Source organism: Acartia tonsa, chromosome 8, assembly GCF_053477335.1.
Source record: "Acartia tonsa isolate MP-2025a chromosome 8, ASM5347733v1, whole genome shotgun sequence".
NCBI classification, from domain to species: domain Eukaryota; kingdom Metazoa; phylum Arthropoda; class Copepoda; order Calanoida; family Acartiidae; genus Acartia; species Acartia tonsa.
Window position 1 is genome coordinate 45,501,760 of NC_137267.1, and position 13,530 is coordinate 45,515,289.

Consider the following 13,530-nt stretch of genomic DNA (forward strand, 5'->3'; position numbering starts at 1 on the left):
GTCAATAATATAAATGTTTTGTAACTGAAAATTTACATTTCAGAATACGACTTAGTTCATACAAAACAAAATGGTTAAGAAAGTGGATAAAAAGATGTTTGTGAAACCAAAACTCAAGAAGGCCATGAAACCGGACAAATTAAAGTCTGCTTTGAAATCGGACAAAATCAAGTCTGCCATGAAACCGGACAAAATTATGACTGCCCTGAAACCGGACAAAGTCAAGTTGGCCGTTAAACCGGTCAAAGTCAAGTCTGCCATGAAACCGGATAAGGTCAAGAAGGCCATGAAACCGGACAAAGTCAAGTCTGCCATGAAATCAGACAAAGTAAAGTCTGCCATGAAACCGGACAAGTTTAAGATTCCTTCTCCTGATATAGATGAAAAGAAAAAGGTTAGTTTTTACAAGCGAAGCTTTTCTATAATTAGGGTCGGACTCGTACGTCACGGATAGTTAGCTCTTTTCATTAATTTAAACATGTAAGAACTAAGAATTGTCCTATCCAACGATTTTAAATTTTGCATTATGATTCCTACTATAGTTAGGGACGAATTATGTCATATATTTAAGCAGTTTTGCAACAAATTTACTTACAATTTTGTTTGGACTTCACTTAAGCATTAATATTCTGCTTATTCAGTTCTGACACTCTACAAGTGTTAGTGTTCGTTAATATGACTGGTTAATGGTTTGTTATATCATACTCATTGATTGACTGTCTAAATGAAATTTGTATCTTTATTTTATCCGATTGCATTTTTTTTCAGTTTAAAGTAATAATTTTCAGTCGTAATATATAGAAAGGGTGTGGGGAGGGTTTTGACACTTTCGCTTACACTGTGATTTTTTTCTACTTTAGCTCTTCACTCCATTGAGGAGCACAAGGACTTTACAAGAACTCTCCATTCAATCTCCTTTCTCTCTGTAATAAAAGTTTGCTAGGTACTCTTAGTAAAGATTTGACGATTTGTTTTTGAATATTGGTCCTAGTCCTTCAGGTGGCTTTTGTAGGAAATTTGCTTTCAGCTCTTGGCACATTTCATGGATCCTGCCGGGACCTTAAATTAGAGATTAAAGCCTTACATGTTTAAAAACTTTAAAAATCTGTGAAATCTCTTCTAAAGGGGGGGAGGGGTTAATGCAACCATCTCGTAATCAGTGAGCAAATGGCACTTAGAATTCGAATTATGATCTGAAATTTTGCAGGAGTAATCCTTGGTAGGTCTATTTTCCCTATAATGAACAAAAAGTTAGAAAAGTAACGGCTGGCGGCTCAGCAGTTTAGCCATTTTAAAACTATTTTCAAGGCAAATCAGCACGAAACCTATCTCCACATAATACTCTTTGCTGCTCAAAAACGTTTTCAAACGGTTCTAGCCGCTAGTTGCTAGTACTAGAAATCTAAAAATGTTTTTTTTGTAACATTTCACATGATCTAAAGCAAAAATATATTTCATAAAGTTTATTCCTACATAATTTATGGCAGATTGGCCCTAAAAATAGCCAAAAAACGGCTAAATAGCTTAGCCGTCAGCCGTTACTTTTTCAACTTTTTGTTCGATTTAGGGAAAATAGACCCACCAAGGATTACTCATGAAAATTTCAGATCGAAATTCGACTTCTTAGTGCCATTTGCCCACTGATTACGAGATGGTTGCATTACCCCTCCCCCCCCCCCCCTTAAATATTTTAATTTATTTAAAATAACCTTTAGTCTCAAGTTTAAGCCAAGCTTAATTATCACGGATCAAACGAAAGTGTCTTATCACCTTCCCTTTCGAATTTCCTAGGCTTTGCTAAAGTATTGCGTAACTTCATTGTTTTAGCTTAGCTTTATGTTAAAGAAAGAGGGAGGGTGAAAATGTAGTAACCAGGGGGGAGAGAGTTCTGACACTTTTGCGTAAACAGTGATGTTAGGCCTCTTCTTTGGAGTGAGAGGAAATGTTATTTCACAAAAAAAGTAGCCTTTTGGGATGTAGTTTCTCTATATTTAATTAAATAATTGGATTTGGCCACCAGGTTCATGTCTGCAAGCCTCCTATAGACAGGTAAAAATGAGAAACAAATTTCGAGTTAGTTAATATACAAAAAATATGTAAAAAAAAAAGATGCATATTTTGTTTTATAAGTTGACATTTAACTCTTCTAATAAAAAATTCATTTTTACCTCTCCAGAGACAACCTGGAGGCCTGCAGCACCTGAACCTGGAGGCCAAATAAAATACAATTTTTTTTTAAATATAGTAAAACTACATCCCAGTAGTGAAATAACCTATCCTCTCACTCTAAAGACGAGGACTATAATTACTGTTATGCAAAAGTGTCAAAACTCCCCCCCTCCCCCTTTACATAACAAATCAGCAATTAGTTTAAAAGATAATTGTATACCAGGGGTGTATATTCTGCATGGGATCCCCGGCTCAGGGGGGGGGGAAAAAAAATAAAAAATAAGTGGTTTGAGGGAAAAAAAATGTAAAAATTAAGAAAACTGAAAACATTTTTTCCATTTCGCCCCCCTCCTTGGTTAAAAAAACTAAAAAAATGTGTGGTAGGAGGGATAAAATAAATAAAATATAGAGTTCTTTAAATATTTTTCTATTTTCCCCCCTACTTTTTAAGAAAAATCTAGGGGGGAAAAAAAATAAACAAATTTGTAGCAGGGGAAAAAAAATAAATCTTGTGCAGAATATACACCCCTGTTGTATACCTAAAACTTCTTTTGAATGAGTCAATTATTGTATTAACTCAAGTTTCTTTCACACAAAAAAACTGCGGCGAGACTGCAGTTCTCCCCAGCATCCAAATAAATAAAATCTTTTTTAATTCAGTCTTAATTTTTGAGGATTAATTGTGTATATATTTAGGAAAAGGTCATCAAAAAGAAGAAATCAGAAACATCCTCTAAAAAGAAACCAAAAACCTCTGATCAAAAAGCTTCCGATGAAGAGAAAAATCTTAAAAGAAAGAAGGCCAAACTCAAGATTATCGAGAAAGAAGTCGATGGAAAAGTAGCCTTCTTTAATAAAAAGAGGAATTTTGGTTACATCAGAAAGAATGATGCTAAAGATGGCGATGAAAATATATATTTCCGTGATAAAGTTGAAATCTATGTACCCGACCTTGAAGTTCAATTTGACGTTGCAGAAACAGAGAAAGGACCTCGGGCGGTAGATGTCAAAATCCTGGACACTCCTGAAAATCAAGTTCTCAAAGCCAATGCGGAAAAGGCCCCGAACCCCGAAAAGAAAAAAGAAAAGGAACACCCTGTAGAAGCTCCTAAAGATAAAGAAGATATAGTAATTGAGAAAAATGTTCAGGGAAAAGTTATTTTTACAAAACCAGGAAAATTTGGTTTCATTAAAAGTAATGATGATAATGATGACGATAAAAAAATATTTTTTCGTTGCAACAAAAAAGATTTCAAAGTTGGCGCTGAGGTTGAATTTGATTTAACAGCAACCAAAAAAGGAATACGGGCGGTGAATGTCAAAATCGCTGTGGGTGGTGATCTTGTCGAGAAAAATATTTTAGGGAAAATTATCAGTTATAGAAAGAAGACAAAATTAGGTAAAGTCAAAAGAAAAGATGTAATGGTAGGCGAAAAACCATTGTATTTCAAACAACACATACAAGAATACAAACGCTTCCTTAAAGTTGAATTTGATGTGAAAATCTTGGACAAAGGAGTCCGGGCAGTAAATCTGAAAGTTCTCGAGGATCAAGATGGTGATGATAGTGAAATAGATGAGGATAAGGAGGTTGGGGAAGGTGACCCTGGTGATTTCGGTGGTGGCTTTGATGATTTTGACAGCGAGGGCAGTGATGAAGAGGAAAAAGTTGATGATACAGATGATTCTGATGCTCTTGAAGAAAGTGATGATGAGGACAATGATGGAGCTTCCTACTTATTTAAAACAAAAGGTTGAAGATTAATGAAGAAAACCAAGAAAATAGTTAGTTTTATAATTATTTGCTGGTTGCTGTTGTTAAAAAGACATCTTTTTTTTACACAATTTTTGAGAGACGGCTTGGCATTTACAATATTTGGGGGATTCAAATTGTCTAATAAGAATACCATTATTTATTTTAAAATGAAGATTAAGATATGTATTTTTTAATTGAAATGTTGTTTTGTAACAGAAAATTTACATTTCAGAAAACCATATAGTTAATACAAAATGGGAACAAAAGTGGATAAAAATGACAGCCTAAAGGTCAAGAGGTCTGGTTCCAAGGTTGCTAAAGTCAAAGTCACGTCTGCCACGAAACCGGACAAGAGTGAAAAGAAAAAGGTAAGTTGTATTTGTATGCCTCCCTAAACTTCTGTAATGGTTTTGACCAGTGCAGTGGTGTATTTTCTGCACAAGATTCTTTTTCTTTCCTGCTGCAAAATATTTCATTTATTTCCCCACACTAGTTTTTAAAAGCGAAGCTTTTCCATATTTAGTGTCAGTCCGTAACGGTTAGCTCTTTTCGTTAATTTAGGCATGTGAATTGTCCTATCGATTTCAAACTTTGCATTGTGATTCCTGTAGTAGTTAGGTAGGATTTAGAAAGCGTAGCAACTCCATATAAATATTTCCAGAATGTCCGTCGTACGTCCATTTAAACATGTTGATTTTAAACTTTTTTAACGACAAATTTTTACTTGATAAAATTATCTGACTGATCTGATTTTTGGAATAATGATTCCTAGGACAACAAAATACAAAGTTATTAACAAAGCAGCTCTCTAATCAAATCCTAAAGGTGTAAGTATGTCCTTAAACAACATCCTGTATTTAAGCAGTTTAACAAAGGTTTTTTTTTTAATGCAACCATCTCGTAATCAATGAGCAAATGGCACTTAGAATTCGAATTTCGATCTGAACTTTTGCATGAGTAATCCTTGGTAGGTCTCTATCCCTAAATCGAACAAAAAGTTGGAAAAGTAACAGCTGGCAAACTCATGCTACGCACTTGTCCACAGACCCTTCTGCTTTGTTACCACTGTTCTTAGCTAACAAACCTAAATAGTAAATAGTATATGTTAGCCTTCTCTTGTTGTGACATGGTGTCCCATGTCCACCTATAATATATGTTTCTCTAAATTTGTGGGTTTAAACTCTAAATTTTACTTTTTTATTCATGAATTTTAAGATGTAATTAAGGCTTAAGGTATGGAAGTCTTTGGTCCGTATGGTGTTGTTACCAAATAGCTCCAGCCTGAGCTTGTTGTATCTGGGGCAGTTGCCGATGAGGTGTTCGATGGTTTCCTCATGGAATCCACACTGTTGACAGCCTGGATTGTCTGTCAGGTTCATTCTAAATAAGTGTTTATTAGTGTTAGCGTTGCCAGTCAGGATCTGGCATGCGTACATGACATAGGTCCTGTTTTTATTCTGGATATGTTTCCAGACATTGTATCTGGCTTCTTTCAGGAACATTCGTGTTTGTCTGCATTCGTGTCATGTTTCAGGGTAAATCCATCATCAATTACGTAGGAATCAACTTTTTAAAACAAATTTTTAATTTATTCATGTTTAATGAAAGCAATAACCATTATGATTTTTAAAACTTCTAGTACCAACAGCTACCGTCTAGAACCGTTTGATAGCGTTTTGGAGTGGAAAAGAGTATTATGTGGAGATAGGTTTCGTGACTAATTTGCAATATAGATATCCAAAAAACGGCTGAGCCGCTAGCCGTTACTTTTCCAACTTTTTGTTCGATTTAGGGCAAATAGACCTACCAAGGATTACTCATGCAAAAGAGCACTATCCACGAACAAGAGCTAGTGATTCTAAGCACCTTCCAGCATTGACCCATAGAATTTTTTTAGTAAAAATACTAGGTTTATGTTTAATATTTGCTTTTTCGACTAAAAAGTTAGGTTTCACCCTGGTTTTATATGAATAAAACTTTGAAATGTTAAGCATTGTTTGGTGCAATATCATCGAATGTTTTGATGAATTCAAACTGTTGTTTAAAAGCTTTGACACAAAAGTTTATTAGGTATTGTGATTAAAAATGTATATTTAAAAAAAAAAATTTTTGGTAACTTGTAAACATTTTAATTAATGTACTTTTGCAATTTACAACATTTGATGCTTTTCTTTAGTGTTATTTTATTTTGTCCTTTGTGAACTCAACAAAGCATTTGATGATATTGCTTTAAAAAATGCTTTACATTTCAAAGTTTTTTTCATTTAAAACCAAGGTGAAACCTAACTTTTTAGTCGATAAAGCAAATATTAAACATAAACCTAGTATATTCACTAAAAAAATACTATGGGTCAATGCTGGAAGATGCTTAGAATCACTTGCTCTGGTTCGTGGATAGTCCTTTTTCAGATGGAAATTCGAATTCTAAGTGCCATTTGCTCACTGATTACGAGATGGTTGCATTACCCCCCCCCCCCCTTTACTTTCAATTTGTTTCGATTTTACACAATTATATTCTGATTATTCAGTTATTACACACTAATAGTTTTAATGTTCGTTTGTCCGAACGTTTCATAGCTATGCTTTTATGGATGTTGTCATTCTTGTTACCCTAGGCAACGATGCAGAGAGAAAGGAAAATAGTTTTGGTATTTATTATTTATTTATCCCTCCAACTTATTTTTCTAGTTTTTCCCCCATGAAGGTAAAAATATTTTTTTTTGCCCCTTCCCACTTATTTTGTATTCTCCCCTTCCTTCTTTAGCAAGGGATCCTATGCAGAATATACCTCCCGTGGTTTTCAGTTTGTTATCTTTTACTTAATTAGCGGCTTCGCCCTAGGCCTAGGGGCTTTGCTCTATGAGGTAATGGGAAGTCAACCCTCAAGAATTATTCTTGAAGCTATAGATATTTTCAAAAAAAGTTATTTTTGTCAAATTAATCTTTGGCTTGTGACGTGTCTAGGGGTTGGCTTTTATGGTTGCTTAGCTCAAAAATAATACAAAAAATAGTAGCGGCCCATATTTAGTGCTCAAAGATAAAAGAATAAGTTACAAGTAGCTTTTTGTTAATTTTTTACTTGTTTTTTTTATTTTCTGTATTGCTATTTAAGCAATGAAGTATGCTTTATTTAGAACTCATTACCTACAGTTATTATTGTAAATACATTACGCTGGCATAACTTACGCGAACTAATGTGTTTATATTTAGGAAAAGGTTAAGACGACAGCTGTAGCTCCACCTAAATCCGCCAAACAGAAGTCAGAACTGCCAGTGAGCCTAACAGTTTCAGATGTTATTGGGAAAGTTGCCTTCTTTAATGACACTGCAAAGTATGGTTGGATCAAAAAAAATGATGCAAAGGATGGCGATAGAGATGTATTTTTTCGTGATAATGATGTACTCTACACACCCGGCCTTGAGGTTCAATTTGACATGACACAAACAGAGAAAGGACCACGGGCTGAGAATGTCAAAATCCTGGAAACTCCTGAAAATAATGCTCTCAAGGATAGTATTGAAAAGAATGGAGTTATTGAAAAAAAAGTTTCTGGTACAGTTACCTATCTTCATAGAAAGAGGTCATATGGTTTCATCAAAAGAGACTATAAAGTCCTAAAGACCACCAAGAATAAAGGAAAAGCTAAAAAAGAGGAAAATGAGGAAAGGATATATTTCTGTATAAATGCAGAAAAATACATACCTGGCATGGAAGTTAGATTTGATATAGCACAAACAGATAAAGGTCCAAGGGCAGTAAATATGAAAGCCTTCAATCCACAAGATGATACGGATAGTGAGGACGGTGATGACATTGAGGGCGGTGATGACATTGAGGGTGGCGATGACATTGAGGGCGGCGATGACAATAAGAAAGTTTATGGAAATGATGACGATAATGACATTGAGGACAGTGAGGGCGGTGATGGTAGTGAAGATGGTGTTGATATTGAGAACGACGATGAAAGTGAGGACGAAGATGACATTGAGGAAGGCGCTGACAGTGAGGACGGCGACGGCATTGAGAACGACAATGATAGTGAGGGTGGTGATGGCATTGAGAACGACAGTGATAGTGAGGGCGGTAATGACATTGAGGACGGTGTTGACATTGAGGACGGCGATGACAGTGATGAAAGTGATGAACCAGAACCCCCCAAAAAGATGAAAAAAACGAAGAAGTGAATTAAACAATCCTAAAGATTTCTTTGTTTTTAAATTATTTTCTAATGGTTGTGAAGACAACTTTTTTTTCACTTTTCTTGGCATTTACAATATTTTTCCTATAATTGAAGTCTTTAAGAGATGCCTAAAAAAATACCTTTTTCATTTCTGTTTTCTAAATTGAAGAAAGCTTATTTATATTGTTACAAATGTGTATATTTTTCCAAGACTGGAAATGTTGTTCTGTTACCTACCATATTTTTTTTCTTCAGAAAATCATTTAGTTTATACAAAATGGTTAAGAAAGTGGATAAAGAGAGCAGTGCAAGCCCAATGGTCAAGAAGTCTGGTGCTAAGGCTGCTAAAGGTCTGGGCCTGGACAAAGTCAAGTCTGCCATGACTCCTGACAAAGTCAAGATTTCTACTCCTGCTAAGAGTGAAAAGAAGAAGGTAAGTTAAACTCTTGATAATTCTTTATGTCTTAACTAGCAGCTACACACCTATATGCCTCTTGGCCCTTGGGGTGAGGGGATGGGGGGGGGGGGATTGGTTTGTTTCCCCCTTTGAAATCTTAAAAAATTGAGGGGTGGTCATATTTTTTCTTTGGGCGATATCTCTTGGGAGGTTGGTGGCACCCTTAATATACCCAAAAATAGTAAGCTAAAACTCCACCAAGACCTGTCTACACATAATGCTCATGGCCGCTCCCAGCGGTTTTTTTAGCCAGTTCCATCCGGTAACAGCTTTTACTTGAAATAAAAAAAAGGTTATTGGTACCTATTAACACAAATTAAAGCTAACACCTATACACAGTATATAGTTAGGATCACTCTTGCTAATTTTAACGAAATTCGGATTTTAAGTACCATTTGTGCACTGATGGTTGCTCTATGCCCCCCCCCCCTCCCTCACCTTTATTTTAGAAAAAAAATTGTTAAATGATATGCATATTCTGCAGGTTTTGATAATTAAGATTAGAAAACTGTGCGACCTCAAGTGCTTGAATTTTTTAATAAAACAATATCTTTACGTGGACTTTATATTTAGGAAAAGGTTAAAATTGCAGAGTCGGAAGTTGTAGCTACACCTTCTAGGACTTCCAAAAAGCTGGTTGCTGCCGTAAAGCTTGCAGAAAAATCTGAATCCACTCCTAAATCCGCAAAAAAGAAAGAGTCTGAAGATACCGCAGCAAACGTTATGGGAAAATTTGTTGGGAAAGTTGTCTTCTATCATTTCAAGCAAAAATATGGACACATCCAAAGAAATGATGCAAAGGATGGCGATAAAGATGTATATTTTCGTGATCAAGATGTACCCTTCACACACGGCCTTGAAGTTCAGTTTGACTTGACAGAAGAAGAGAGAGGACCACGGGCGGAGAATGTCAAAATCCTAGACACTCCAGAAAATGAGCTTCTCAAAGCTGAAGCAGCTCAAAAAGCCGCTGAATTAGCTCAAAAAGCCGCTGAATTTACTTCTAAACGTACTCGTAAACCCGTGGAGAAGAAGAAACATTTGAAGGAGGATAAGCCGAAGATGTCAGATGCTGATTTAGCAGCTTTGGTCGAAAGGAATGAAAAAACACTTAGCGAAATGACTGGGGCTATAAAAGCTACAGAATATGAGGAGGAGGTAGACAATGCGGATGATGTTGTTGAAAGTAAACCAACAGAGAAGGCCGAACCGAAGGTTATTGAGGAAAAAGTTGTTGGAATAATCTTCCGTGCTCCAAATCACAGTAAGCATTATGGTTTCATCACTAGAAAGGATGCAACAGATGACGATGAAAAGGTATATTTCCGCAGTGATAAGGGAATCTACACACCCGGCTTTGAGGTTGAATTTGACGTGGCGGAAACAGAGGAAGGGAAACGGTTTGCGGTGAATATAAAAATTCTCGACACTGTTGAAAATAAACTTCTTGAACCTAAGGTTGTAAAGGCAGAGAGAGTAAAGAAGGATGTAGTAAATCTAAAGGAGGTTAACAAAGAAATTGTAGCTGAAGGTGTGAAAGCGCATGTCCTTGCGTGTTACTCGAGTCATGGCTTTCTTGAGAGAGCAGATGGAAAGGGAAAATTGTGGTTTCCAAAATTAGAACTTAAGCATACAGATGCTGAAGGTACAGGAATAAAGTTATGGGTAAATTGGTATAAAATATAGAACATTTTTATAGGCTTGGCGGATCCCCTACATTTAGAAACTTTATTCAAAGCTAATAATTTAGTTTCGTTTGACCGTATAAAAATATTAAAAGGGGGGAACGACATACCAGCAATTTTATTTTGGTTGCTACTTCCTTAGTTTTAGAGATAATTGGGTAAAATCTTTTTGGTTGAATCACTTATTACCCCAAGTTTTGGTGGCGGGACTGCCGCTCCCGCCGTTCGCCGCTATTTTTGCCGCCGCCCAAAAATTTTTTATTGCATTTCTCGCCGAATTAGGCCATTTGGAATCATTTGAGACCATGTTATTTTTCAAAAAAAAATTCCCCTTACAAGCAACCCTGTGGGGGGGGGGGGGACTTGGTCATTTTTTTCAAATTCTCGTTTTATCTATTAATGCTTTTGTATAGCTAAACTTCGTAGGAATTGATATTCCTAAACTATAAGGATAAAAATCACCACTTTTGAAACAACTCGCTCCAAACAGAGAATTTCTTTTAAAAATTACCTATTCCCAAAGCACCCTGAAAATGGTGATTTTAATCATATCAGGCTAATAGCAAGATAATTTGATAAGGACCAAGTAACTGCACAACATGAAATATAAATAAAATCGAAAGGGGGGGGGGGGAGAGGAATAGCTTGTTTAAAAAAACTAAAACAGACAAAAATAGCAAGAAATGTCCTCAACTTCATTATTTAATAGGTATATATTATTTGATTTTAAAATCCTGAAATATATTAGACCTTCTTTTCTAAAGTTTCTGCGAGGAGCCAGTTTAAATTAATTTCAGTAAATATTGCGTCAACCAATTAACCTACAACTTTATTATGCACCAAGGCATGTGTTGGAATCAACGTGTAATGGAGGGAGACACTGTACTGTGTGACGTCGCGTATAAATATCGAGATAATAATATAAAAAGATTATCGAATTATAATTATGTCGCCTGTAACATCAGAGGTGTTGATGGTGGGCCCCTTGAAAACAGCCGTAAATTCCTGCCAAGGGGAAATAAAAGAGATGGTGAAGTAAAGGTTAAGGCTGAAGAAAAGAAGCCTGCCAAGAAGGTTGCTCCTTTGCAAAGGACCACAATAGGTAAGATTGTCCACATTTCAGGGGTGTATATTGACCCTGCTACGGGAGGGGGGGTGGGTTGGAAAAATGAAGAGAAATTAAATTTTATTTGCCGTTTATCTCCCCTCCTTGGTGAAAAAAGCTAAAAGAAAATGTGGGAGGGGGTATAATATGAATAGAATAAATAGTTCTGAAAATATTTTTCCATTTTTTTTCTTTCTTTGCTGGAAAAAACTAGAAGGAAATTTTTTTTTAAAAATTTGCAGCAGGGGAAAAAATTAATCTTGTGCAGAATATACACCCCTGCTACATTTTTCATTAAAGATATTCTGCACTAATTTTGTCTTTATCAATCCCTCTGTACAATACTTATAATAAAGTTTGTCAGTCAAATATTTTGGAATTTTGAATGTCTCAGCCGATTTTCATCGGATTTTAATTTGTTTTTGCAAAAAGCATTATTGCATGAAAAACAATATATTTTCTTAAGAATGAAAATAAAAATTTCTACATCTTAATATCAAAAGTTTGGACAAAAATAGTTTTAACCAATAAATCCAAAGGGGTAGTTGCACGAAATGCATTTAAACTTGAATTTAGTGAACTGCATATTTTTTCCTGTTCTATAATATAAACTACATGTATAGGGCATATGTTTGACAGAATTTAAATTTTCTACCATGGAGTTTTTAAAAATATCATGTCTTGTGATGAATGCAATTTTAAAGCTGGCTCATTTTCACAAAAACAGCTTGACGACTAATTTATTGATGTCTAATTGTTTGCAATTTATTGTAATACAAAATTAAACATATTTGATGGTATAGGTACTTGTAACACTTATGTTTGAAATCAGTTTTCTGAAAAGCACTTCATGCAACTATCTCTTTAAGTTAAGTATATAAGGTTTCTTAAGCTAAAGAATTAGACAACGCGCGTTTAAGATTTAGTTGGATACCAGTGTGATTAATAGTCCGGTGGCCACTCCTTTGCATAGATTAGACTTGGCCGTCAGTCAGTCCTCTAGTCCGTAATGCTCTGGGGTTAATCAGTGATTTCCTCTGCTGATTTTGAAGATAGACAGCTGAATTCCTTTTACTCATGCGCATCTATACTGTATATTATTTTTTGTCCGTTTGTCTGTCGATCATGCTTCAAAAGATACAAACCTTTTTTTTAAAGGTTTCGTGATTTCCTTAAACTTTGGCATATTATTTATCTTTTTCTTTCTTGTTATGACTACACAACATCTGGTCAATTTTTTCCGTTTGTCTTACAAGGGATCTAAGAGATAAGACAATGCAATGTCTGATAAACGCACATCCATTCCCTAATGATGATACACAAAATAATCCCTTCTGTAGTTGTACAATTATTCGTTGAAACGTTTGGACACTCAATTTCATGAACCAACCAATCAAACTTTAATAAAAGCCTCCAACGTTATTAGGCCAACGAATAAGAAAAGCTTATTAAAAAACTTAGGGGACTAGTGTGATAAACAGTCCAATGTCTCCTCCCTCCCTGATTTTTTTTACTTATTTATTTGCCGTTTTTACAGAGAATGGTGTGGATGCGTTCCTGAAAATGCTAACCCTCAGCGACAAAGTGCAGAAAGACAAGATTGACCTATTAGGAGAGGAGGAGGACGAAGCAAAACTTTTCCTCCAAATTGCAGGTGACGTCATTTTAGCCAAGGATAAAGAATATACGTGGATATAATGGCAGGGGAAAATTGTCGTAAATTTAGGTTGTTAACATGTAACTCATTTATTGGTCGGTTCGGCCATCCAGTTGGAGGGAAGGGGATGGGGGTTGTTATTTTACCAATCTAGGAGTATATCTTTATTACAGGATAATCTGGTGTAACATCCAAATAATAATATATTTTTATTATTTTGACACTAAATATCAGGTATATAAAGGGATAAGACAATGGTCAACAAGTTAAACATCCCCAATGATAATATACAAAATAAGCCCTTCTGTAGATTACAATTAGTGGTTGAAACGTTTGGACACTCAACTTAATGAACTAACCAAACAAAATTTAAGTTACCATGGTTGTTAAGCCAATGAATAAGAAAATTTTATGAAAGACTTTAGGGACTAGTGTAATAAACAGCCCACTCTTCCCTTCCTCCCTGGCTAAGTATTCATACACTTAAGATATATTTAAAGCGCTAAAATTAGGCATTACA

At 35.4% G+C, this 13,530-nt stretch overlaps 3 protein-coding genes across 4 annotated transcripts in view; all 3 read left to right on the forward strand.

The window, feature by feature from the left end:
- The first annotated feature begins 20 nt into the window (after positions 1 to 20).
- Positions 21 to 4,161, forward strand: LOC145327089 (uncharacterized). Its single transcript, XM_080170611.1, has 2 exons — positions 21 to 394; positions 2,866 to 4,161. The coding sequence occupies exons 1-2, from the start codon at positions 71 to 73 to the stop codon at positions 3,925 to 3,927; spliced, it is 1,386 nt and encodes a 461-aa protein (XP_080026737.1). The 5' UTR covers positions 21 to 70; the 3' UTR covers positions 3,928 to 4,161.
- On the forward strand, positions 4,157 to 8,365 carry LOC145327091 (uncharacterized). 2 transcript variants are annotated; one of them, XM_080170614.1, is made up of 2 exons: positions 4,157 to 4,293; positions 7,136 to 8,365. In XM_080170614.1, exons 1-2 carry the CDS (start codon positions 4,180 to 4,182, stop codon positions 8,108 to 8,110), a joined length of 1,089 nt encoding a protein of 362 aa, XP_080026740.1. In that variant the 5' UTR covers positions 4,157 to 4,179; the 3' UTR covers positions 8,111 to 8,365. The 2 variants fall into 2 exon arrangements, with proteins under 2 accessions (XP_080026740.1, XP_080026741.1); XM_080170615.1 differs by having other exon boundaries at positions 7,142 to 8,365.
- Positions 8,231 to 13,530, forward strand: part of LOC145327088 (uncharacterized) — a 21,810-nt gene continuing 16,510 nt past the window's right edge. The window contains exons 1-4 of the mRNA XM_080170610.1: positions 8,231 to 8,539; positions 9,137 to 10,208; positions 11,093 to 11,350; positions 12,891 to 13,007. Coding sequence (XP_080026736.1) covers positions 8,231 to 8,539; positions 9,137 to 10,208; positions 11,093 to 11,350; positions 12,891 to 13,007 — 1,756 coding nt within the window. The remainder of the gene's footprint in view (positions 8,540 to 9,136; positions 10,209 to 11,092; positions 11,351 to 12,890; positions 13,008 to 13,530) is intronic.

Excerpts from the sequence above, each read along its gene's own strand:
- LOC145327091 (XM_080170614.1), top strand. The coding sequence starts at position 4,180 with ATGGGAACAAAAGTGGATAAAAATGACAGCCTAAAGGTCAAGAGGTCT. Across the intron at positions 4,294-7,135 it reads ACAAGAGTGAAAAGAAAAAG|GAAAAGGTTAAGACGACAGC; the intron begins GTAAGTTGTATT and ends GTTTATATTTAG.
- LOC145327089 (XM_080170611.1), top strand. The coding sequence starts at position 71 with ATGGTTAAGAAAGTGGATAAAAAGATGTTTGTGAAACCAAAACTCAAG. Across the intron at positions 395-2,865 it reads ATATAGATGAAAAGAAAAAG|GAAAAGGTCATCAAAAAGAA; the intron begins GTTAGTTTTTAC and ends GTATATATTTAG.